This window comes from Toxotes jaculatrix, chromosome 3, assembly GCF_017976425.1.
Source record: "Toxotes jaculatrix isolate fToxJac2 chromosome 3, fToxJac2.pri, whole genome shotgun sequence".
NCBI classification, from domain to species: domain Eukaryota; kingdom Metazoa; phylum Chordata; class Actinopteri; family Toxotidae; genus Toxotes; species Toxotes jaculatrix.
In genome coordinates, this window is record NC_054396.1 from 17,355,261 (window position 1) to 17,382,388 (window position 27,128).

The 27,128-nt window shown below is 42.3% G+C and overlaps 1 protein-coding gene across 1 annotated transcript in view; it reads right to left on the minus strand.

Moving 5' to 3' along the window:
- The window catches only part of ca16b (carbonic anhydrase XVI b), a 103,192-nt gene that overhangs the window by 16,027 nt on the left and 60,037 nt on the right, over positions 1–27,128 (minus strand). Inside the window, exons 5-13 of the mRNA XM_041033779.1 lie at positions 18,697–18,792; positions 15,849–15,915; positions 12,752–12,909; positions 10,597–10,789; positions 5,523–5,707; positions 2,935–3,043; positions 2,790–2,839; positions 1,942–2,686; positions 1,060–1,198 (exon numbers count right to left, since the gene is read on the minus strand). Coding sequence (XP_040889713.1) covers positions 1,060–1,198; positions 1,942–2,686; positions 2,790–2,839; positions 2,935–3,043; positions 5,523–5,707; positions 10,597–10,789; positions 12,752–12,909; positions 15,849–15,915; positions 18,697–18,792 — 1,742 coding nt within the window. The remainder of the gene's footprint in view (positions 1–1,059; positions 1,199–1,941; positions 2,687–2,789; positions 2,840–2,934; positions 3,044–5,522; positions 5,708–10,596; positions 10,790–12,751; positions 12,910–15,848; positions 15,916–18,696; positions 18,793–27,128) is intronic.

The following is a 27,128-nucleotide window of genomic DNA, read 5'->3' on the forward strand; positions in this document are numbered from 1 at the left end:
TGAAGAGTAAAGACAGTGTGAATGGGTTGATTTCATCTTTCATCATGGTCTTTTCCTCAGGGGAAACAGACATTGTCTGTGAACTGTCTGAGTTGTCACAACAACAGCTGTGATGGCCATTTCTAAACTCAAAGCTGCCCCTGCTCTTCTACTCAAATACCACAACTCTCTCTAATTCATCCACTGTCTGAACCCGCTACAGTCATCTTGTTTTCAGCTGTCTGCGTTTTTAACACCTCTATGGAGCCGATAACTAGGCTTTTATTTATATCACAGTCTTATACTATCTGACACCATAAAATGCCACAGTAGGTATTGTTGGCCCATAGACACTGGCTGCAGAGATCCTACTGAAGAATTTATAAAACGTATCAAACACATTTTAAGTATTAACCAAAATAATAATAATAATCATAATAATTTCTCAGAGTGTAAACAAACAGAATCTTACCCGACTAGGAGCAGAATCTGCACAAACAGTAAATATGCCTGGGACCAGCCAAGGAAATGGTCCACAGTGCTATTTGTAACTCATTAGCCATCCCACATGTGCCAGTGGCTTGGCTTGTGTAATTACTGGGGCTCCAATAGCATGGCTGGAAAATGGACACAGCTGGTACACAGCTGGGACCCCTGCTGGCAGTGCAGGGCCTTCAGGTCGCCAGCCCCTCACTCGGGTGGGTGATGGGTCTGATGTACAACGTGCAGGCAGGAAAGCCGTCTTAACTACCAGACTGACTGAGACTGATGCATTTTTTCAAAACAGACGCAATCAAACTAGACAGGTCAGAATGTGGAGCAGGCAGACTGGAAAATCCAGACACTCATGTGGGTGTGTCACTTAACCTACAATGTGAGTGTGAAAAAATGTATGGATGAGGTCAGTGTGGGTGAGGGGCAGCTCAGTTATTCAGCATCAGTGGTAACCTTATCGAGACGAAAGCACTTCTGTACGTAATAGCACTTGATGTAATGACACTTTAGTGTTCTAACAAAATTCCTTTAGAAGTAAAATGTCCCCTCTAAAATAAAGTTTTATATATTAAAATTCCCTCTCACCTCCAGTAAACCATCACAATCAGCAGCATTATGAAGCAAAGCAGAGTGAGAGCAGACACCACCACCAAGGGGACGATCCACACCATCCTGCCCATCCCCGGAGGAGGGCTTCGGGTAACGTTGGACAAAGCTGTCCTGTCTGGAACATAACACATTCACATATTACATGGATAAAAATATTCTCTCTAACTTTAAAGTGTATAGTACAACCTTTAGCTTTAAAATAAAGCTATAGAGAATAATAAACCTAGGCCTATTGGCCTATTATGGTAAAACATGCACATTAACCCATCAATGTGTGCATCCCTTGAGACTGATAAAGATAAAAACAGAAGACAATGAATTTCAAACCAAAATGTGGTTGTATAAAAAGTCCTGAGTACAGCATGTGCACAGACTGCCTGGTTACAGTGTTCACTCAATGCCCATGATACTTAAGGCTATTTCTAACATTATGATGATGAGGATGGTAAAAAATCTGGCAAAAAGAATCTTCAAAAAACGCTCTTCCTTGAAGCAAACTCTTTTGAAATATGCTTGAAGGAATTCCTCGAGGCAGAACCCCTCTGGCAGACAGCTCACTTCTGCCTTCAGGCCTCTGTGTCGTATTGACACAAAAGCCTGAAGCTTTGTCTTTGACTGAGATAGTAACCAGTGTAGTTTCTGTCTTAAATCAAGTTATTTGTTATGTTAAATTGGGCTCCATAACTGTTGGTAGTGTTTACACAATTCTGCTTTGGAGAGAAGTCTTGCTTCATATGATAGCTGATAAGGGAACAAGGCTTAGGAAGAAATGGAAAAAAAAAAGTTTTTTCTGTTTGGAAAAGATATAAACTGAGAGGAACTGTGTTTCATCTGTGTGAAAGAAAGAGATCTGCTCACCAATGTGGACAGAGACAGGCCAGAGACTCCTCCCATCACTACTGATCTTAGGAGACTGTGTGGAGCTCTGGGGAATCTGCATCTCAGCACTGTCGTTACGGGGATCTTGAGTAGAGACTGCATTTACATGTGTGGGATTCTTCTCCACGCTGACCAACTGCTCCTCGCCAGTGCTTGCAGGTATGGTGGTGCCTTTGACAGTAGGCTTCCCTTGTCCTTTCTCTTTGGCTGTGGATGCGGGGGTGGGGATTAAAGGCTCTTTGGCCACGGTGCTGTTCCCATGCTTTTCCTCATTATCAGGTGCAGTCTTGTTCTTTTTCTTCTTCTCATCCTCACCCTCGTCCTGCTCTCCTTCCCTCTCCCCCTCCTTTTCCTCCTCCTCACCTTCACGTGCAGCTTGGTTCTCCTCAGACAGGGTGTCTGTCTCTGAGCCCTGGGGCGCTGCCTGCTCAGTGCTGGACTTTGCAGGCGAGGCGGAGGGACGGGTGGGGTTCTGAGTGGCTTGTGGCGCATGTGTGGGCCAGACAGAGCTGGGCAAAGAAGAAATGACCCCTCCGCCAACGCCCAAGCCTGCCAGCAAGGAACTTGTTACTACTGATGCCACAGTGGCCTGGCTCCCACTAGAGGAGGGGCCCATTCCCGTTGCCATGGAGACGATGGAGAAGTGGATGCCAGACGACGTCCAAGTGGAAGAACCAGAGCTTATTGGAGCCATGTCTGCTGAGGATGCTGGAGAAATCGTCGGCTGAGGGAGACAGGTACAAAAACAGTGGTTGCCCAACAGCACTACATGAATGTGAGTAAAATGAAAAAACAAAATGTGCACTGCCATCTCCTGGTCAACTCACCATCCCAGTCTTCACAATACGAGACCCTTCAAATATTCTTGTTGTATTAGCTGGAAAACAAAAGAGGAAGCAAGAATTTCAGAAATCCATTTTGTGTCCTTGAGTTGCAAAAACTATTTCAAAATAAACAGCGACCACCAGCTACCTCTGAAGAGCAGTGTTTGGCTGAAATCACTGCGCAGGTCACGCTGACATACTGCCTGCACTCTGAACAGGTACAGGGCGTCAGGAGACACATTAGTGATGACTGCTTTCTGCAAGAGAAAAGAACCACGCACATTTGCAAAAATATTGTAAATAATGTTTCTAATTGTAATGAAAATACATTTAAATGTGTGTATGCTGTTAATTCTTAGTGCCTCCTCTAAGCTACTGTTCTGTCCACACTCTATGACCCACAAGTTCGATGCAGTTTAAAAACCTAATTTCCTGCCTAATTTAATTGTGTTGTGTGGTTTGCAGTTGGCTTTAGTTATATTAAAATGGTCCTCACAACGGCTGGGTGATTGCCTCTGGTGTTGCAGAGCTAGTATTGCTCTAAAATAATTCAGATAAAGGTGTCCAGAGATACAAACTGAAAATTGAAATGGAAATGAAGTGGGCAAAATAAGAAAGACTGACAGCAGAAGAGAGAAGTGGAGAGAATACTGTCGGTAAAGAGACTGATCGACTCCATGTATGGATGGAAAACTAGACAGAGCATCGCATGGACACATTAATCATTCTTTCAGTCAGCCATATATATATATGTGTGTGTGTTTGTGTGTAGAATAATATGAAGATATTGCTTGATAACAACAAAAAAAATATTTATATTAATCCACCCCTTTAAAAAAAACACACCAAGAAGCTTCACAGGTTAAACAAGTCTCACCAGTCATTCACAGTTCAAATATAGATTTTAAGAAATTATTCTACTTCATATTTGACGCCTAAGCTTCTGAAGCAAGTTATTCAACAGTACACGGGTCCTAATGGAAAATATTCTGTCCTCCTCTGTCTCACACCACAGACCACAGAACACAGAAAATGAACACAAGGCTGCAGAAATATGACAGCTCTGCCGGAGGACCTCTGTGCAGTGTGGCCGATGGGGAGTGAAAACTTCAGTAAATGTAGTGAGAGGATGCTAAAAACAGAAAGTAACAAGCACACAGGGACTGAAATGGTCTCTATGTTCAACATCAGACATAACATTTGTGGCAGATTTCTGAACAAGCAGCAGGTGAGACATGGACCCCTGAGGGGTGTAGGAGTTAAATGAACTACAATAATCTAAAGGGGAAGAAATTAATGTTTATTTATCTTTAGCCAAGAATAGAATTAGTTTCATTTATGAGGCCGCTCTTCACTGTGGGAGGCCTGAGATTGCATATTCATTCCAACCTGCTCGTCCATAGATAAACTGCAATCAAGGAACACCCGCAGTCCCAAAGCTCCTACTAATTTCTAAGTTAATGCTCAGTAATTGGTTATTAGCTAATGCATTAGCTAGTTTCTGAGCATTAGAAGGAAGGGAGGATGTAGCGAGGGCAAATATTTACACCGTTCTCCTCAGTTCCCAACCCCTCTGTGCAGATGCTCTAATCGATCAGTAAAAGGTCAGTAGTGGAACAATAATGCAAGATCCCTCACCAGTTTCTCACCCACGACAATGACAACTGGGTTTACTGGAACACAAGACACTGGCTGGAGTTACAGCTGCCAGGAAACAGATCCCAGGTCTTTGAACTGGTGGGTGAGTGTTTTGCCCCTGCACTGTGTACATCTAAAGGGGCAGTCATGCAGACTGTCAAGACAGAGGGGGGTCATTGGGCTTTAAAGGGATGCACAGCTGGGTGTTGGATTCCCACAAATGGAAGAATATGTGACCAGGAAGAAGAATATATGGTGTGAAAAAGAACAGCCTTGTAGGTGTAAACTCCTGCAGCGGGAAGATATATTTCTGTCGAGACAGTGAATGTTCTGTTGGAGCGATACAGTAAGAGCTGCAGTGATAACTTAATGTTTAAGGCACATGAGCAGAATTATATGATCAATGGTGTCAAAAAACTGTGCAGAGATCTGAAGAACTACACTTTCACAGTTGCCTGCATTTGTTACTAAAAGAAGACACTTTGTCTTCAAAGAGCTGCCTGCACTGCCTGAAACCAGACCTGAATTGATTATTGGTTTTCATACTGCTAAAATAAAAAGAGAATATATCATTTTGTTTATACTGCTTTTGTTTAGATTAGCTTTTGTTCAAAGTTATCTTTGACCCTATAATACACAGACTTACTTCAAAGAACGATTAGGATTTAAACGAATGCCAAAAAAAAAAAAAAAAAAAAAAAAAGAGAAATAGATGACAGAAAATTCTAAAAATGACAAATGGCCACAGGTGCATTTGTCAACACTTTGTACATATATCAGTTAGACTCCTTAGTGTGTGTGACAGGCCTGTGTGTCTATTCTTAGACAGGTGAATGACAGGGGAGTGTCCAGGCCCTAATATCAACCAACAGCCACACGCACAGTTCATCTCAACCTGTCACCTTCTATACACACTGTCACTGATCCAGCCACAACTGGATCCTGCCAAATAAATCTGAGGCTCTGCAAACCAATCAGACCTGTTTAAACCACATCTATCTAAAAAAAAGAAAAGAAGGAAATTCAGAAAAAGAAAGAAATCAGGCAGTCCTGGCAAACTGCCTTCATCTGGTATGAGTGGCTAATGATAATACTCACCATGCTCTGGTCCCCAGTCTTGGTGAAGGTATTTTCATCTGGAACATCACGTTTCACCCAGCTGTAGGAGACCATGTAACTGGTGATTGGTGGGTGGTAGACGGTCAGAGGGCGTTCCCAGCTTACCATCAATGCCGTCTGGTTCAGCGGCTGGATCTTCATGTTCACTGGGGCACTGCTGCACACTGAAAGACCAGAAAGAAGAGGAGAGTGTAAGAAAGGAGCAGCATGATAAGAAAAACAAGAAAAAAAAAACAGTTTTACTCTATCACTGTCTGAATGTAGCTTGGTCAAAATGAAAGGCTGTGGTTGGGAGGACTGCTTGACCACATGTATTTGTGGCTGTTGATGTGTGTGGGCAGAATGCAGGTTGCCTTTTAACCAGCCTATTATTACTGTCTGCTTCTGACTTGGCTCAAAGCCACTTCACTTGAAAAACCTTGATAAAAGGTTAAGATAATACAGTAACTAAAAATGAAAACACTCCTGGGGGTCAGGCACAATCCTCAGGTGTCAGGGCAGATTGTCAGTCTGGAGGCATGTCTTTTTCATGCCACAACACTGCAAGAAATTCCAAGCCTAGCGATAAACATGTGATACAGATAATAATAATAATAATAATACATCAAATTTGTATAGCGCTTTTCCGGGTGCTCAAAGACGCTGGACAATGGAAGCAACAAAACAAAAACAGAGCAGTAAACAACAATGATAACAGTAACAGAAGTGACACGTGGTGGAGAGATGACGTGGTTCAGGGGAATGCCAGAAGAAACAGGTGGGTTTTGAGCTGGGATTTTAATACACCAACTTCCTGACCATACCTGATCTGTAAGATTCTGTCAGTGCAACATTTAACAGGATGCAGGAGCAGGATGAAAGAAAACCTATAAGTCAGCCTCAAGGTGGCAGTGTAGGCTGCAGCATGGATATTTACCAAGGGATATGTCAGAATAAGTAAGGGACAATCTGGACATGCTTCTCAGCACATTGGGGCAACAGCAATCAGGATCTAGTGTCAACTGACTATGTGCTCACAGGGTTGCTGCCAAATTGAAATTGTCACCACAGTTTTCTCCATTTGCACAGTGAAGCTATGGTGCAAATTATGCACCATGATATGTGAAAGGGAGACAGGGTGGAAGCAAATCAGTCAGAGGGACACAGGGGGGAAAAACGCAATAGCAAGAAAATCTTGGGGTGTTGATGAGGTGTGACAGGTGTGAAATGTATTATAACCCATCGGATGTTTGTTGTCAACTTCAGTGACTCAACAACAGTCATTTAATAACAGCTGAAGACATTGTCGTGGCTTTACTGCCTGCATCATTACTGTCATGACAATCATCATCCTTTTCACATCAACACTGATGCACTGGTAACACAAATCAACAGCAGGTGAGGACCTACAAGATGAATATCTTATACAATACATAGCTGTTGGGATTTTTATTTGCCTTTCTGCTAGAAATGTAACATTTGTTCACAATAACTGGGGTAACTTTTCATACATGTGCTCCACTGATGAGTGAACATGACATCTCTGTTAATTAGAAACTTCACTGATCTTAGACAGTTGTTCATTTTATGAAAACCTTTTAATATAACGGCAGATTGGCAGCAAAATTAATTAGCTCTCATCTAAAACTGCTCAAAATGTGTATGGAAATGGGATTTTGTCACGTCGTCTCAGGTTCAACTGAAAACAAACTTCATCTGTGACACGGTATGAATCAAATAGCGAATAGTACACAATTTTTCATCAGTAACAAAATTACCCAACATGCTAGTCACGCTCTAGAAAAAAATCCTATTATTTTTCCATGAATACACAGACTGTAACCTACCAAAATAAGGCTGGTAGTGGTTTTACCTCAGCCTGCAATACCACTCAGAGTGGAGCATGAATCTTTCTCCTGGCAGCTTCTACCATGAAGGGGATGAATTGACTCCTGTCAACAAACAGCAGTTCCACTGCTTCTCACCTTTCAAGGCTGCACAACAAGTTTTAAAGAAGCTGTGTGCAGACATTGGAATAAAGGTGGGAAAAACAAGAATTTCATTGAAAACACAAAGGAAGAAAATTTTACATAAATAAAACATACATAATGAGCATTTTCTGAGCTTTGCAGGAAAGTCAAGTTATGTATGTCATCTGAGGGCTAAATACCAACACGGCAACTGCAGTATTTATCTTCTGATAAGGTGTGGTTCTTGCTACAGCTACTACGCCACAGTATTAACACTGCCTAACAAAACTACAATGTTAGACTATGTTGATAATCTTACTTTGATTAATCGATTAGTTGACTCAGAGAAAATGAACTGGCAAGTACTTAGATAAGCGACTGAGCAGTTGGAACAAAATATTACAAATTTTCTTTGATTTCAGTTTCTACAGCAGGTGGATTTGCTGCTTTTCTATCTTTTATTTCATTGTACCTTCAATATATTTAAGCTTTGAAATACAAGGTGGATAAAACAAGCAAGTTCATGGCATCACTATAGGCTCTGGGAAATTGTGATGCAGTGTTTTGATTATTTTCTGTTTTTTTTATAGACAAAACAATTCATCAGCTAATTGAGAAAATAACCAGAGTAAATGATAACGAATCTCTCTCGCTCTCACAGGACTAACAATGAATTTGCGCCACACAAACAAATCTGTAACCTGTACTCTACATCAGAAAGGTTAGCTATGCATCTCTAATGGACAAACAACCCTCATGGCTATAAAATCCACAGTGATGGAACATTCAGTCAAGGTGTGGCCCTGGGTTTCACAACATTTACAAGAAAAGTCATCATTTACTGTTTGCAGATAAATACCCCCCCCCCCCCTCCCCCAACCCACCTACCTACCTACACTCACACTCTCTTGACAGATGCCACCCCTGAAGATAAGACTGACACAGTTTACCAGCACCTCCCACCAACTATGAATTCTTATATTTAACACAGAGAAATAGAAATGCAAGAGACACAAAGGGAAAATGAGCAAGAGGGAGGGGATGCGGAAAAAAAAAAAGGAGATACTGGTCCACATTCATTCTGCCCACTGACATAATGCCACAAAAGCAATTTCACAACTTAATTTGTATGAGTCTATTTTAGCTGTGCCACATATTAATGATGATTGCTGATCGGCTCTGTTAGAGTGCTCCAACTTCATCACAGGCATTCCCAATCAATTCTCCCCGCTAGACACCAACAACACCACTTTAAGGAGCAGCAGCCTTTCTCATTAGTCTCCATAGTTCCTGTGCTGTTCTGTTAAAGCAAGTGCTGCGAGATGCACGCATAAAAGAGAAAGACGAACAAAAATGCTCTAATCAAGCCCTGCATGAGATCTGAGCTCGGCATTAATATGTTCTTTGATAAAAGAATGAGTTGTAACAACGAGAGAATGATGTGCACTCTTCTGACAGGATGAGCTTTACCCAAAATCTCCAGAAATTTAAATTAATACCTATTATTCTAGTGATTTTAATCACATCAGAATGTGCTCTGTCAGTAATTCCTATCCAACCAAGAAAAAAAAGAAAAAAAAAGAATTACCTTCTATAGTCCTATAATATTTAGTGACCTACTGATTTGAGCTTGAATAGTTCTCCATGCTGAGCAGCAAGATGAGTTTTCTGAATTTGGTTCCAAAATATGATCAAAGATCTCATTAATAATTTCACTGCAGACGCCAGATTTTCGGCGAGAAAGAAAATAGTGCTGAAAAAAGTCTTTACGAAAATAAATGGTATGACAGATAATATGTGGTCAAATCTTTAATTTACATGTCATGAACATAAAGAAACTCAGCAACCAATTAGGGGATGGTTACAGAATGTACTAGTCCTGTGCAACTAGGACTTTTTTTTTTTTTTTAGGACAGAGTCTCTGTGATAGTAGACAGTGTGGCCACCTCAGGAAGGAGTCCAATGTGGAACCCAAATGGCCATTTGCTGAACTCCTTCCCCTGAACAGTGACTGTCCAATCATAGCTCAGCACAGCAGGCCTGTCAAACTTTGGCTTCCTCCTCATGTTAAGCATTGTGCATGGAGTTTGGAGGGTGAGCTCTTTTTTTTTTTTCTTCTTTTTTCTTCTTTCCAAATTCAAAAACGCAGGAGCAAAAGTGTAAGGAACAAATCAAACTGTAGATTTATTTGCTCTAACATAAGCTGCAATCACAAGCATGTCCTGCTAATTACCCATAGCTGTAACCTAAAATTACTCCCAAGGCCAAGAGTTAGAGTATCATTTTTTCCTCATCATACTTGCAATAATAGAACTAACTGCTTCTACACTGCAATGCAAGAACAGTGCTGTTTCTCTATTTCCATGTCTTATACAATCAGCTGATGAGGATTAAGATTTTTAGCTTAGGTCCTGCAGCTTTAGCCTCAGTCTTTTAGCATGATATTATGTATGCAGCCATAAAGTGCATATTTAAGACCCCTCTGCGGGGTTCTTGTTTTAATACAAACCAGCTGGAAATATTTAAAAACTGAAGCAGAGACAGTGTATTTCACTGACTCATGATGCTAATGTTAGCTTTAATTGTATAGCTACAGTTAATAAAATCTGCCTGCAGCAGTTGTCATTTCAGCAAGAAATTAGAGGCTTCTCTTTATCTGCCACTGTTTGAAATCAAGGACTCACCGTTGCAAAAAGTTAGTAAGAATTTGCAGTTATAAATCTGCCACAGTCATCATTGTAATCTGCATACCTGCTGTCCGATATTGGAAAACTTGACAGGCATGGCAACAGTAAGAGGCAGGGGCTTAGTAAGTTTGCAAAAAAGTAGATGGTTTGGGTAGCTTTTGGATGGGATGCAGTGTTTGCTGATGTATGATGTAACCTTGGCCTAAACACACTCTACATTGCGTAATACTAATCCAAACCTAAGTGTAATACTTGTGACCCTGCCCTTAGTTTACAAGTAAGTAATGATAATAAAACAGTAAGTAATGATTGTTACATGGAGCACCTTAGGTTAAACCAGTTGTGCTATAGTGCAAACCACAGGGAAAATACAATACAATGCATTATTATATTAAATGTATTAATAACACCATTTACCTCTTGAGGCCTCAGTGCCGTGAGGGCTCCTCAGGATCTCAGTCAAATCTTTCTGCCATGCATCTTTCACAGCCGACTTAAAGACTTTCCTACTGTTCAGGTCCTGCAGGGGCCGGAAGTTGTTCCTTAGGTATTCTACAGACTTGACATGGTCCTGTTGCTCTGTTGTAAAGATGGAGTAAAAGGCCTCCAGCTAGATGAAAAGAAACAGAGAATAGCTATTTGAATAAAATTTAAGTGCTTTTGTTACTATGCGTGTGTGCAAGTTTGAGTATATGTGTGTATGCTGAATATAATATATCACGCAGGACTGCATTTGTGACCACTTGCCAGTAGCTGACTGTTCACAACTGGAGCACAGTATTTGCAAGAGACATTCACACCACAGGCACCAGCAGGCATGGACCTTAATCATCATCCTGGCTACCTACCGGGCTGTAACTTCTCAATGGGGCAAAATTTGTGGCCATTGATTGCCATGAATGATCTCCTGCCGCGTGCTGTAATGACTACACATTACAGATACTGTGGAATCAATGTGTCCTATGCGTGGTTGGAGAAATGAATTACAGGTTCATAAAGACTATCTGTGAGCGTCACAAACATTGTAGCGGTGGTCAATATTCTTGCAGCACAAGTCATTTCGGAACAAAAGATTTGTCCTCCCGCGAGCTGATAGAAATTCCACTGAGCCCTGCAAATTTCTACAGCACAGAACGCTCTAGAGGATATGCAGCTGAGTAACCCAAGAATTGTATGTATAAAAGATGCAGCAAAGAACTGTGTATGGGATCAGCAAAAAGCGTGGGGCATGATTTGGCATACATTATCTCTCAAAATCACAATGGCAAAACCAGTCAGAGGTAAGCTGTCGCATAGCACATAGGTCATTGCAGTAAAATGCCACTTTTTCATTTAAGATATGTTTGTTACTGCAGTGATTCTAATGAATGACCATTTAAATCATGTGCAGTAGTATTCTACTGAAGAACCCTATAGTCACTGTCTCAGACCAACAGCACGACATACACTACTAGTTAAGTGTAGTCTAGTCTAGTTTTAGAAACCCTCAGTTTTTCCAGCTGTTATTTAAATGTACACAATTCAATTTTCTAGCGGTTCTGAGATTACAGTATAGACAAATATATGCAATTGCAGATTAAAAAAAAAAAAAGAGTCATTAACTTCTTGTTGAACCAAATTTAATCTAAATTTTTGATTCATCCAGCAGCCAAACACACTTGTGTTTTTTCTACAGTGGAAATCAAATATTGTTCAGAGAGTTCGTCCCAGCACTGTTGCAGAGTAGTTTTCTTTGCTTTCACCTCCTGTCCAGTTCATCACAAACCAGCTCAATGGGGTTTAAGTCCAGAGACTGCGCTGGTGAAGCCAACATCTCGTTCCTTTCTTTTAATGTTTTGGGTCATTATTTTGAACCCCTGACCAAACTGTCTGTCTCCCTTTGTTAAATGCCCATTCTGATAGAAATATACAGTACCACAGTATTGTCCTAATAATGCATCGGAGGGTGTAGTAACTTCAGTACCTTTATATAGACAGAGGGTTTGTAAGTAATCAACAAAAGTTAGGGAATTATGCAGGAATTGTTTGCATTAACTTTCAAGGCTTAATTAACTTTCATTGCTGCAAGAAGCCTGTAAGTCAACCAATTTATTATTCATTATAATTATTATTTATTGTAGTTGTCTATGAAATTTACATGAGCTGTTTTTTCTATGGGCAGTTCTCTGCTTACCTTTGTACCATATGAGGCTATTCAGTGGACTTGAACTGCTTAAATTTCAATAAAAACTGGAAAAATGGGGGTGTTCTAAAACTTTTGAGCTGTAGTGTATATATAAGAGCTATCTCATACTATCACTCAAAAACAGTAATTGGCTACCCCTTCCTGCTTAACCGTCCTCTATATCGTTGGGGAGTAGTTGGGGAGGAACAAGGGTAAAGAGAAGAAACAGGAGAGGGAGATGAGGGGAAAAATTGCTTGTGCACTGTGGGCCAGCAAGTGATCCACTGTGGGATGGGATCTCACTGTGCATGGAGAATATAGCTGTCTGGGTGGGTGTGTGGGTGTGTGTGTGTGTGTGTGTGTGTGTGTGTGTGTGTGTGTGTGTGCGCGCGGGTAGACTGAACGCACCTGCGAGTGGGACAGATACACGGGCCTGGAGAAGATGATCCACTCCACTACCTTACTGCAGGGCGGTGTGGTCAGAGAGCCGGTGTATCGGTAATAACTGTCCACTGATGATGGCAGCAGATCCCTCAGGATGAAAGACCTGAGGTTGGTCTCCTTTTCTGGGTAGAGCATGGGATCAAAACTTGTCAATACACAGGGATTAAAAGAACAGAAAGAACTATTCTGTACAGCTACAAAAATACCACATCTTTCACTCTTTAATGCTCTGCTAAAAACCCTGCATATCTTACATCTTGAGTTACGTTTACACCAATGTTTACTGGGCGTTTCATTTCACTCTCCCCATGGCATTTTTACTGCTTTCCTGAAGCCTCCACTAGTGGAATGATGGTGGAAGCAGTTAAAAGCCCCACCACTTGTTATCACCCTGGCTAGATCTCTGTACCCTGATGGGCTGAGAAAGCAGCAAAGGGAGGGGAGTGTGATAAAATGACCTGCTCTGACAGCTGATCTGTGGCTGGGTGGTAGCGTGCTCTGCTCCGTGTAACAACCACAGGATGGGCCACGGGGATTAAGACAGATCCAAATGATTACCGGATCTGTTTTGTCCTCTGTGATCAGAACCAGCCAAGGCCGTGTAAAACAAAATAACAACAAGCAGCACTTTGTGATGCAGGGGGAGGATCTCTTTATCTCCTGCAAATACGTCATGTGGGCTTGGCGGTGGGTTTGTTTTTTCCTTGAAATATGATGTGAAAAACACAAATAAAGCTGAATTTATGTCAAATCCAATCTCTCAGAGCTCACGATCTTATCAAAAAAAGAAACAGAGGTTTGGGGTGCAGAATTTGATAGCACTAGTGAGGCACTGGAGGGCTTGCCCCCCTGCCTCATCTGTACTCAGAGTCAAATTCAGCATTCACAGCCTTTCTTCTCCCCGTCTTCAGCCAGCGTACGTGCCCTATCGCTCATGGACCGCTGAGATGCTGATGGATGGATGACTGTTGGATAACGAGCTGGTGGAAAACCAACCACCGAAACAGGGGAGGAGGCGAGGAGCATTTAGCAGCCAGCAGGAAGAGAGTCCAAAAACCACCACACCCACACTGAGCTCTCTTTCAGCTGGGAGATGAGAGATACTGTGGTGTTAGCACAAACAGCTGTGTAAGCTGCACAGCACAGAGTTCAGCCACATTTGATGAGGTTCATGAAACAAACTAGCATAACCAACGTATTTGGCAACCAGCCTTTATCAAGGCTATATAACAAAAGAAAAGTGGAGCTTAAAAACCTCTGTGAAATGAACATCACAGGTAAAATAGCCTCCCAGCTGATAACAGACCCATCATATTTCTTCAGCTATTTTCTTTATTGCAATTACTTCAATGAGAGTTGAAGTCTAGAAATTTCGCTGAACAAAGTGACCCATTTTCTGATTCAGAGGCCAATTGACCTGTGTTTTTAAAGAATCTCTAATGGTCTCTAAGTGAGTTTTTCCCACTTCTGTGTTTTTCCTTTCCTGCTCAGCATTAGTCTTGTGAAACTAGCATGGCTACGGAGCAATTACGCCAGCTGTCATGGTTTTGAGTTTCAGTCTACTCATTCATCCTTTCATTTATTCAGTCCAGTTGTTTGTGCATATATGTTTTAACTCTGCTGTCATTTCAGACCCTGACACGTCCATCTGCCTGCCTGCCTTTCCCTTCAGTAGGATCACCTGTCCTGCTCCTACTCCCCACTCACCTGTTCCCCATTGTGTATACACAGGTCTCTGTCCACTTGCTCTCTGCCAGACTGCTTTTGTGCCATTTGCCTTAGCTTTCCAGTGCTCTGTCCTTTACCGGCCTGTTTTGATCCTGATAGTGTTTTGGACCTTTCCCGTTTCTAAGTGCTCAAAAGGTGTCTTCAGTGCTGAACTGAAGAAGCCTGTCAGAGAATCTTCGTAAACATACTGACCTTGTCTGTGTTTTTTGGATTTTGCCTCAGTCTAGCCCCATGTACTTTGTTTGCCCACTTGGATTTTTGTATCCTTGTTTTTATTTATTTATTTTTTCTAAGTAAAGACTCTTTACTTTTACATCTGCCTCTTGGATCTTGCTCTTGGTTCCCTTTTCTGAGAACTGTGACACCAAGCCTCTATATATCTTCATCCATTTACATGTCCTTGTCAATGTATGATTATGCTCACATAAAGACTGTCAGCAGCAGGTTGTAAAACAAGCCATACGTGTCCGTGTAAACAGAGCTGCTGAATCCCCGGCTGCAGTAAAGGATTACACAGTCATACTAAAACATCTGCTTATGGTCTGCATAAGTCATACATGCAGTGAAGCCAGCACAGCAGCAGTAATTTAAGACAATATGCCATGAAGAATAGTGCCATGACATACAGAGGTAGACATCAATAGTTTAAACATGAATATGAGCCTTTGTAGGAGCTGCAGTCCGTGAGACTGCATAAATGTACATCTGAGTCGGACTAAAACAGAGTGTTGTCTAATTGAGGCTCAGATGTAATTAATAGTTCTGTCTCTATGAGTGAAGCTCCTTGGAGGTCTCTTACTGTGGAGCTACACTAGCGGGCAAGAGGCGGTATCTTGCAAATTTTGCCTCCTTTTGAAGTTAAACTCTCCTCATATCTTGTGTTTAGACTAATTTGAGTTAAAAAAAAAAAAAAAACAACAACACAACAACAATGTTTAAGCAGTTGAAGAGAAGACCATCAGTCTTTGTTCTACGGAGGCAGAGAGGAGCAACATGTCTGCACTGTCATGGGGAATTTACCTCAAGGATCAACCAACACATAAACAACAGCAACATCAGAGTGATTTTGCATGGGATTATTTCTTTTTGAGTATTCCACATGAACTTAATCCCCATAGTAATATTTAATGTGGAAGAGATTTTAGTATGAAGGATTAAAAAAAACATCTGTGGAAAATAAAGTACAAACACTGCAGATAAACAAAGAATAACAAAAACATTTACATACATTTATGGACATAACATATAAATGCAATCACCACATAAATAAGACTGTTCTATATGATGCAGAATTTTAAGGCTTTATTCCCATTCCTCCCTTCCCATTACTTACCATGATGTACTACTCCTTTCAGTCCCTGGATGATAGGTTCCACAGCTGGATTGTCTTTTTGCCCCAGCTGCAGGAAATGTCCAGAGACAACGGATTACAAAAGGGATTACAAGACTAGAATAATAACCAAAAATAATGACTAAAGACAATCAACATGAAAAAATACAGGGGTTGGACACCAAAAGGGCAATGTCTCTACAATACAACATAATCTAGCAGCATCTAATACCATCTGTCACTACAGTGAAGTTCTTGATGTTTAATTTTCAGTAAGATTTTGTAGGTTGACTAAACAGTAGAGTTGATTCAGGCTTTTGACCATTTTCTTTTTTGGTGTTTTACTAGACAACTATGTTGTATACCAATACAAGCATATACAAATTATGCAAACTAAAATAAAGTTTAAGTTCAAATTTAGGTACAGTACACATAAACTGACAAAATGCCATTATTAAAATTATTTATTTGCCACTTCTCTGCTTTCCATCTGTTAACTTTTATTGTGCTTTCGATGCTATTAGGAGACGCTGAACACGTTTGATTACTTCAGAGGTTTGTGTCATAGCTGTTGTTATCCAGTGTGACCTCCAGAACACCATGAGACCTTCTGGTCGCTAGCTATACTGTCTCCAGGCAACTAATAGAGTTGATTCTAGGGTTCAGAGATATGTTAAAATTGTGTAACTGTTAATGTCAGTCCATCAACTGGCGATAGCCAATTTAATGCAAGTGTGTGTGCTGCATGTGCATTTGGGATTATTTTGGTTTTAAACTGGATGCAACCGACAAGCCAAAGGGCACAAATGAAGCAATTTGCTGTCTTTGCAAACGTACAGTGCTGACAAAAGATTCAAACAGCACTAATCTGCACAGGCTTTTGCAAATACATCATCTTGCAAAATCCAAGGTGAACAGCTGTCTGACACTGACATCAGTGGGGATAACATATGTACATACAGTTCTTGGTCTAGTTCTCAAATATGAATTATGAATTGATGTTGCTTTTCAGGTCCAATCAATCAGTTGGCAACCACCAAAGATGGCTTAATTGTCATTTAGCCACTGCCCTGTTTTGTGAAAGACGGAAATCAGTATGATTTATGGCTCTGACCCAGCTCCAACTGCCAGTTCCTATTAGCGCATGCTCTAAATGGTCCCTCACATGTTAATTGTTTACTGAGTTGGATTCTCAAAAAAAGGCAGACCACTAAAGTAGCAAAATTAAAAATAAATAAATAAATTGCCCCCCCTCCAAACAAACAAACAAACAAAACAGTGATGGACTCCAATGGAACCAATTGCTGATAGTTGATATATATAACTGCCCAACCGCAGTTGATTCCATCCTTATCTGTTAGGCCTACTGTGAATTCTTTGCAATGACGGAAGACTGGCAAATTGTTGAGCCCAACATTCTACTAAATTCCCAATGTCCTACTTAAGAGACAAGACTGGACAAAACAGTGTTGGGACACGGGGACCAATCTTCCCTTGCTCAACATTAATTCAGGTCAGTCAGAGGAGAATAATTGTGTAGAACTGAATGCTGAATGTGGATAATATGCACACCTTAGAGGCCACTAATAGGCCTTTGGGGAGCATAGGAAGAACTCTCCTAATTGATTAGAAATGGTAAATCTGAGCCAATGTGTGTGTGTCCGCTTAATAACCCTCTCACTGTAAACTGCTATTCAGCGGATTGTGTATGGTGGTGCTAATTGCAGTAAGCAATAGGGCTGTCAGGACCCAGCGGAGGCATTTAGGTCCTTGTACACACACGTTTCATCACTGTCTGAGAGTAGACCTACATTACAAACACCTGTGTCCCCATTCCAGCCTCCCTTTGCCTGAGAGCTGACCCTTGCCTATATGCTATTAAGCTGAATGTTAGCCGGCATTGATCACCTGCCATCAATCGCAAAGACGGTGCTAACAGAAATAAAGAGCGTAACATGAAGAGGGACCCCGGAGGTGCCAGTGCTGCTACTGTATGCTTTTGCATGGTTCATAAATCTCTGAGGTGTTTTTTTTCCACAGTTAACAGAAATTAGGACCATTCTTGTCCTTTAAGAGCTTATGTGCGCAGACCTTCAGGGGGCAATTTGTATTATCTCAGTAAGCAATCTGCAATGTGCCACAGAACAAGAAAAATAATCAGCAACCAGGTAAAGAGAAAATTTCCTATCACAACAGAGGTGCCAAAGATCATTTCTAATAAATATTTATCATTCACTGACCTCAAAAACTTATTCATATCTTTATCTTTTTCATAATTGGACAAATACAATTCCATCTATCCCCCTCAAGTCATAACTGCCTCACTGTTTTACAACATCCTTTTTCCATTCCATTCTCCTACTGTTATTTTCTTAGTATACTTTACTATTTCCATCTAATTTTTGTCAATTTCTTTCAATCAATTCTTGTTATATTGTCAGGGAGATCCTCTCCCTGGTTTTCTAACAGTTGTTAATAAGCACTATTTATGTTCATAAGGTTATTTTATAAGCCTTTGAAAAAGGATATAAGGAAGTATTAAAAAAGTATTAAACAGACATTTTTCACCTAATGATGGCACTGCATGAAAAACCAGGGGCTCACCAAATTGATTACAACTCAGTCTGAGGTGGTCATAAATGTGTGTACCAAATTTCATGGCGATACATGCAATATTAGGTGACATATTTCAATTTGGCCCGAAGTGGTGGACTGACCAACACACAAACCTTGAAATCCCTACAGCGATGCTGCTGACACATTTAAGGAATCTATGCTCTATAGGTGTTCTCATGTAATCTTGGTTTTCTTCTTATATTTGTCTTGACCTTCAGTCTTGGCGATACTTTACCTCAAAGAAGACAGCCATGGCAGCAATGATGCGTCTTTCCTTAATGGCAGCGCTGAGGCTGTCAAAGTCATCTGAATTGTAAAGGTAGATCTGCATCTGTGATGGGAAACAGAGCATAAACAGCTTGAGGAGTGGACAAGGAGAACGAACAGTCCTGTCATCAATCACTTGGACACACTGCTGAGGAGCTGATGAAAAGCTGTTTTGAGGGGCATAAAAGAGGGTGTATTTATCACTCTCATAAATCTCCCATAATCTGTGTCATTCCTTTTTGTGAGCTGCCACTCCTGGAGGATGCTGGAGAAATACAGCAGCCCTTTCCTCAGGGCAACTGTCCTCACAGAGACGAGCATGAGCAGAGAGGAATAACCGGAGGAATGTGCTCTTTTTCAGTGAGATCTAAGAGAATGGTGTACGTTTAATCATTGCTCCCATTTACCTTAAATCACCCACAACATTGCTTCTAGTTTCACAACAAAGCTTAGAATGTGTGGGTATAATCCACAAACAATCATACACAGGATACATCACATACCTGCCATGGCTCTGGTTTTCTATAAATGTATTTTTTAGTCATTTCTTTCATTTTATTTCAAAGCAGACAAATTATGGTTGTGCTGATCAAAATCAGTAAATGATTCTAAAAGTAGCAATTCTGATGTCCATCATCTCACTGTCTCCATTCTCTTTTAATTGAAAAATCCTTTCATGTCACTGAACCAAGTTAATTGGCAATAAGAAAAAGGTCCTCGATGTTGATTTAATTAAGGGCTATGCTTGTCTTTTTTCTTTTTCAAAGGAAAATTACGAGAAACCCCTAGTCACAAATGGCTAAGCTGACAACAGATGCGAAAGTCAAAGTAAATAAGCGTATAAATAAAGGATAAATCCATTAATGTGTACCGCAGGCCTAAACCAGGTACAAAATGACTCAATCCAGATAATTTAAGTTAATCAGTTTCCTTCAGAGTTCCTTTAACTGCAGCCTTTAATGGAGCTAATTTGTTGTCTGAGAACTCAGCAAGAAAGAGCACTGGCCATTCATCACCCTTCAGATGTTATTAACTACATTACCCAATTAAGCTGGCCCCCTTAGGCTTCATTTACTCACTGAGATTGGCTCATGTGACCCGCTCTTGTTAACGCCACACTGGAAAACGTGATTATCAAACAAATTATCAATTATCAAACACTTTCATAGCAGCCAATATAAATAAATGTTGCCAAAAGCAATTTGAATAACTCGACTGCACGCTTCGTTTCACTGTATGTTTTTGAAGTCTGACATAAAACCCCTTGTTGGAGTAAACTCATGATTTTAAGCAGGACAGAGAGGTGGCTTGACCAATCTTTGAGATGTCTTAAACTCTCCAGACACATTCATATGTGTTTGTTTTTAGCAGTATAAAAGCAGCAAAATATGTATAAGAAAAAATCTGAAAATGTTGAGGGCCAATAAACAATGGCAGCTTACGAGAGAACACAGAGAACAGGTGGAAACTAAAAGACAACAAAACATTATTTGAGCTTTATAATTTACCTCCAGTTTTTCTCTGTAAAGCAGGCAGCCCAAGCCGTCCATATCTTCTCCCATTCTTTTGTCTAAATTGAGTTTACAGCTCTCAATTTTTTTTTCTTTTCAGTTTCCAGCACAAAGTGAGTGCAAACACAAGCAATGAAAGCTGCTCTGCATTCCCAAGTTCCATTTAAGCACAAACAGGTGAAAAAACAAAGTCATGTTTGGCATGATTTCCCAAGACAGCAAGATATTGAGGCAAGACAAGACTACAAGAAATAGGTTTGTGTGCGTAGAGGTCTTAGATTTATCACAGCAGCACAAATTTATTCTTCTTTCCCTTCTTTATTCTTTACAACAACTGTGCTACCCACAGCATTTTGTTGTTAACAGGTAAATGTGTCTTTTTTAACGCAGTATGCTTATCTCACTCCAATCACACATAACCATCCACCTTATTCTTTCACTTGAGCACCTACAAAGTGCTAGAGCACTCATTTTCAAGAAGAATAAAGTGTCACAATTTTTTTCCACTGGGTGCTGTGCAACAAATAAATGAAACTTGATGTTTCACATTATAGATCACTAACTGAGAACTTATTCACAGGCAGTGAAAGTGGCAAGACCCTAGAATGGTGAGCAGACTGCGGGCCAGTAAATGTAGATTTACTGTATTTATTACCCATGTGTATTTAAAATGACAGCAACAAAGAACGCACAAAGATTTACTGCAAGATTTGAATTTGCTTGACTTGACGTTGACCGATTACTGGTAATAGCGCTGATGATACAAGCCAAGTGAAACTAAACAAATACCTAGTAAATATACATTAACAGTGGTTCCAGTGATACAGTGAACATTACAGGGGGTTTTAATATCACTATGAAAAGTCCAGTGTTGTTTGTCTCCTGTCATATAGCTCGTTCAGGGGTCTTTGTCAGTTTTTAGTTCCATTACGTTTTAAGGATTTTGTTTTCTCTTTTTAGATGTGCTGTCTATATTTGCAGTGTCTTCTGTATTTGATTGTATTTACTATGTGTAGCTGTATTTTATGTATTTACAGTCCATTTGTTTATGCTTTATATGTGCTGCAAAACTGATGACTGAGTTTTTAAATTATCAATATATTTTATGTCTTATGTATTTTATGCTTTCCCCTCAAATGCTGCATATGTGTTGTCAAATCAGTATGTTTTCTTCATTTGCTTGTGCTTTGCCAATCTGCATGGGTTTTGTTCAGTCAGAGGCACCGTATCCACCCCACACTGTCTTGACTATTACTGTACATATTTAACTTCCTGTTGTAGAGATACTTTCAGTGCTACTAGAGCTGTTCTCTTTCTGAAAGGTACCGTACTGTACGCCCACTCTTCATACATCTGAAATATTGTGTGCAAACGCCTAGCCTTCTAAGGTATGATTTGTAATCCATGTATAATTAATCTAACCTTGGTGACACCCTAATATATTATTAGAAAAGATCTCCCTATGGTACCCTGAGGGAGAAAAAATTCACTGTTTCATTTTTCATTGTGCTGTTTGAGCGAACAGGTGGTCCATCTATCGATTTCCCCACTTCACTCCCATTAAAAAAGGCCGTGGTTAGATTAACGTCCAGCTCAGGAGCCACAGGCCGAGCAAGCCATTGGTAGTTTTTTTTTTTCTCCATGACCATGTTACAAAGGCAGAGTGGTTCCATAATACAGCTCACTGAATTTATCTTTCTACCCCCTGTACTCATGTGTGAACTATATTTGTGTATGTGTGTGTGTATTCAAGCTTCTGGGCAGGTGGGATAAACACTTTGGAGGTTTATTTTTCCCCACTGTAAGAGTAAATGGTTTATGCAGTGTGGTATATGCAACTCAGGGCTGACTGTGACTCATTTGGAGTGGAGAGATAATTAGACAACAGATTGGAAAACAGTCTCTGTTTAGAAGAGACAAATAAGCCCTGGAGCTCAACCTCCAAGGTCATGCTGCTCAACTCTTGAAGAACAAAACACATACGCAACAAAACAAAAACCAACCTCTGCTACAAAAGATCACTGGGTGTATGAAATACAAACATTCAGAAACATGGTGTCAGATGTAATATGATCTCAAATATATCAAATCCTGTCAAGGCATAAATATGAAAAATGAAAATGCCACATCTTACAGGATGGAACAGTTAAAATGGCCGAAGGCTAGATCCTACATAACCATATTCCCCTTCAACCATTCATCATTTGATTTCACTCTTTCACCCTCTGGTCTACAGTGTATACATCGTGTTTGATACATGTAGGATGACTTATTGATAAGAGAATTATTTTCTTTGAATATTTCTCCATGGTGCCACTTATGAAACCTCAGTACTCATCATACTGTATGTCAAGTCAGTCCTGTCTGTGCTGCATGTTTTTGACATGTGTGTTAACAGGATAAATGGCACAAGAAGAGGGTTACCTATCCCTATCCTTTAAGTTATGACAAAAATACCAGACATTTTTCGCATCCAAAGGGCAGCGCTTCATTTACAATTGCGGTCACGCATTCAGCAGCGTTCAGAATGTGTCACGTCTAGCCCCTGAATCAGGTTATGGCTTTCATTCCTGCTTGTCATCCTAGTTTGTGTGCCCCTGTTTTAATTTGTTGTTCTAACCTCTGTCTTGTTTCAGAATTACTTCCTGCCCTCCTGTTTCCAGCCTGTTTGATTACCTGGCCCCACCCTAATGTGTTGCACCTGTTTCCCATTGTCTCTCCACCCCCTCTTGTATTTAAGTCGTGTCTTCCTCTTTGTTCCCTGCCAGTTCGTCTTCGTCCTTGTGGCAAGCGTTCCAGCAGTATTTTCCTCGTGTGTTTTCTAGTGTTTTTCCCCTTGTGTTTCTCGAGTTTGCCTAACGATTTGGATACCTTTGCCTTATTCTTCTGACCACCGTGTACCGACCCCTGCTTGTTAATAAACCTTCCTTAGCGTTGAGTTGTTGCATTTGAGTCCCCGGTCCGAGCCCGGCCTGATAGTACGAACTGGCCAACATGGACTCAGCCAACTCCGACCAGGTCCGCCTTGTTCTCCAGATCCAAGAGGACAAGATCCGTAACCAGGAGGAACAGATTAGTCTCCTGAGACACAAGATGAGGGAGATGGCGGATCGGCAGGGAAGTGTCATGACTGCGGTTGGCGAGCAACTCGCTCACCTTAACGAACAATTCCAGAAGTTGCAGAGTCAGACTGCTGCGGCAGCGGTCGGTCCAGTCTTTCCTCCAGCAGCGCCCGCACCAGACCCTGCTCCCCTTCATCACTACCCGGTATTACCGCTTCACCTTTCCCAGCCGGAGAAATTTTCTGGATATTCGGGTGATTGTAGAGCGTTTCTGACCCAGTGTGACCTGCACTTCGAGCTGCAAGCCGCAGCTTTTCCGACAGACAGAGCCGAGATTGCGTACGTCATCTCCCACCTCACCGGTAGAGCCGAAGCCTGGGCCACGGCGGCGTGGAATCGGAGATCACCGGTGTGTTCCTCTTTCCCTTTGTTTTCTAAGACACACAAAGCTTGTGCGTTAGTCGGACTTCGACAGGGGAAAAGACGGGTCGCCGACTACCACATGTCACAGCCAGTTGAACTTTCTTTCCCCGATCACCACACAGAGACAATAAGTTTTCATTTATATAGAGTTCCTTCTCATCCCCTAATTCTGGGACACACTTGGTTGTTAAAACACAACCCAGTAATTGATTGGGTTAAAGGGACTGTGGTTTCTTGGGGGGAGAGCTGCAAAGAGACTTGCTTTCCCAGTGAGAAGTGTGTTCCCTCGGAGTCTTTCAGTTCCATCCAGGTTTCCCAGGATGCCTCTGAGATGGATTTTCCTGATTTCTCCCACGTGCCTTCACATTATTGGGACCTCAAGGAGGTGTTCAACAAGTCCAAAGCCACCCCTCTACCTCCTCACCGCCCTTTTGACTGCGCCATCGACCTCCTCCCTGGAACCTCCCCTCCCAAGGGGAGACTCTACTCTCTCTCTCTGTCTGAACCTGAAGTGCAGTCCATGAAGGAATATACTGACTCTTCGCTGGCGGCAGGGATCATTCGCCCTTCTTCATCTCCAGCCGGGGCTGGGTTCTTCTTTGTGGACAAGAAAGACAGGACCCTTCGTCCCTGCATTGACTATCGAGGATTGAACGCCATCACAATCAAGAACAGGTACCCCTTCCATTTGATTTCCAGCACGTTTGAACTGTTCAGAGAAGCCAGAGTGCTTTCTAAACTGGATCTACGAAATGCTTATCACCTGGTTCGGATTAGGGAGGGGGACGAGTGGAAGACTGCATTCAATACTCCTAGTGGTCACTACGAGTATCTGGTGATGCCATTTGGACTAACCAATGCTCCAGCTGTGTTCCAGGCCTTAGTGAATGATGTTCTCCGGGAGATGCTGAATGTGTATGTGTTTGTGTATCTGGATGACATACTCATCTTCTCCCTCGATGAGGAGACCCACACTCGACATGTTCGACAGGTCCTCCAACGACTTCTGGACAATCAACTGTACGTCAAGGCTGAGAAATGTGAATTTCATGTTTCCACAGTGTCGTTCCTGGGGTTCATTATCTCCGAAGGAGAGGTGCAGATGGATCCAGCCAAGGTCAGTGCTGTTGCAGAATGGCCTACCCCCAGTAATAGGAAACAGGTCCAACGTTTCCTGGGGTTTGCTAACTTTTATCGGAAGTTTGTGAGGAATTTCAGTATGGTCGCGGCGCCTTTGCATGAACTGACTTCTCCTAAGGTACTTTTTCAGCGGTCCACCAGAGCAGACAAAGCGTTCAAGAGACTCAAGGAGAGCTTCACCTCTGCCCCCGTTCTGAACCTCCCTGATCTTAAACGCCAGTTTGTGGTGGAGGTGGATGCGTCAGATGTTGGTACTGGAGCCATCCTCTCCCAAAGGTCAGTGAGAGACAATAGACTTCACCCCTGTGCTTTTCTGTCTCACAAATTATCCCCAGCAGAGAGGAATTACGACGTGGGAGACAGGGAGTTGCTGGCCATCAAAGTAGCATTGGAAGAGTGGAGACACTGGCTGGAGGGGGCCGAGGTACCATTCCTTGTGTGGACTGACCACAAGAACCTAGAGTATATCCGGTCCGCTAAGAGGCTTAACGCCCGTCAAGCCAGGTGGGCCCTATTCTTCAACAGATTTAATTTCACTGTGTCCTATCGCCCTGGGTCAAAGAATGCTAAGCCTGATGCTCTGTCATGTTTGTTTGACCCGGACCCCAGCCCTAAGGTTCCCACTTCCATTCTGCCTTCCTCTTGTGTGGTGGGGGCGGTCACCTGGGCTATAGAGAGACGAGTCAAATGCGTCCTTGAGAGTGTTGATGTACTGGACGGGGTTCCCCAAAACTGGCTATTTGTTCTCCCTGGTTTACGTTCTCAGGTCATTCATTGGGCTCACACCTCCCGCATCTCCTGTCACCCCGGAACCAGAAGAACAATGTTCATCATCCAACAGCGCTTCTGGTGGCCGTCTATGGAGAAAGAGGTCAAAGAGTATGTGTCCGCCTGTCCTGTCTGTGCCCGAAACAAGACATCCCGATGTCCCTCATTTGGCTTGCTACAACCTCTCCCTGTGCCCAGTCGCCCATGGTCTCATATTTCACTGGATTTCGTCACAGGACTTCCTCCCTCAGACGGTAACACCACTATCCTTACTGTTGTGGATCGTTTTTCTAAAATGGTGCACTTCATTCCATTGCCCAAGCTCCCCTCTGCCAAAGAGACGGCAGAGGCCATCCTCTGTCATGTTTTTAGACTCCATGGCTTTCCCAAGGATGTGGTTTCTGACCTGAGCCCCCAGTTTGTCTCTCGTTTTTGGCAGGAGTTTTGTTCACTGCTAGGTGCCACAGTCAGTCTCTCCTCTGGGTACCATCCCCAATCTAATGGACAGACCGAGCGTCTTAATCAGGAACTCGAGACAGGACTGTGATGTCTTACCTCCCAGAATCCCACGTCATGGTGTAAACATCTGATTTGGGTAGAATACGCCCACAACACACTGCCCTGCTCTTCTTCTGGTATGTCTCCTTTTCAGTGCGCCTACGGATACCAACCACCCCTGTTTCCAGCCCTGGAGAAGGAGATCAAGGTACCATCAGCCTGGGCTTTAGTGAGGCGCTGTAGGCGAATCCGGAACAAGGCCCGTCAGATGCTATGGCACAGCTCACAGCATTACAAAAAGGCTGCAGATCGGCATCGAATCCCAGCCCCAGCCTACAGACTTGGCCATCGAGTGTGGCTGTCGACTAGAGACTTGCCCTGAGAGTGGAGTCTCGGAAGCTGTCCCCTCGTTTCATTGGTCCTTTCCCAGTTTCCAAGGTGATTAACCCACTGGCTGTTAGGCTGAGGCTCCCTAGGACCATGAGGATACACCCGACCTTTCATGTAAGCCGAGTCAAACCCACTCAAGAGAGCCCCTTAGTTCCCGCCTCCAAGCCCCCTCCTCCCCCCCGACTCATTGATGGTGACCCTGTCTATTCTGTTCGGCGGCTGCTGGCTGTGCGACGTCGGGGCCGAGGTCGTCAGTATCTTGTTGACTGGGAGGGATACGGTCCAGAGGAGAGGTGCTGGGTGTCTGCTAGTAACATCTTGGACCCTACCCTCATTCGGGACTTCCATAGGGACCATCCTGACCTACCTGGGCCGTCAGGAGTCGGCCCTAGAGGGGGGGTACTGTCACGTCTAGCCCCTGAATCAGGTTATGGCTTTCATTCCTGCTTGTCATCCTAGTTTGTGTGCCCCTGTTTTACTTTGTTGTTCTAACCTCTGTCTCGTTTCAGAATTACTTCCTGCCCTCCTGTGTTTCCCACGTTTGATTACCTGGCCCCGCCCTAATGTGTTGCACCTGTTTCCCATTGTCTCTCCACCCCCTCTTATAT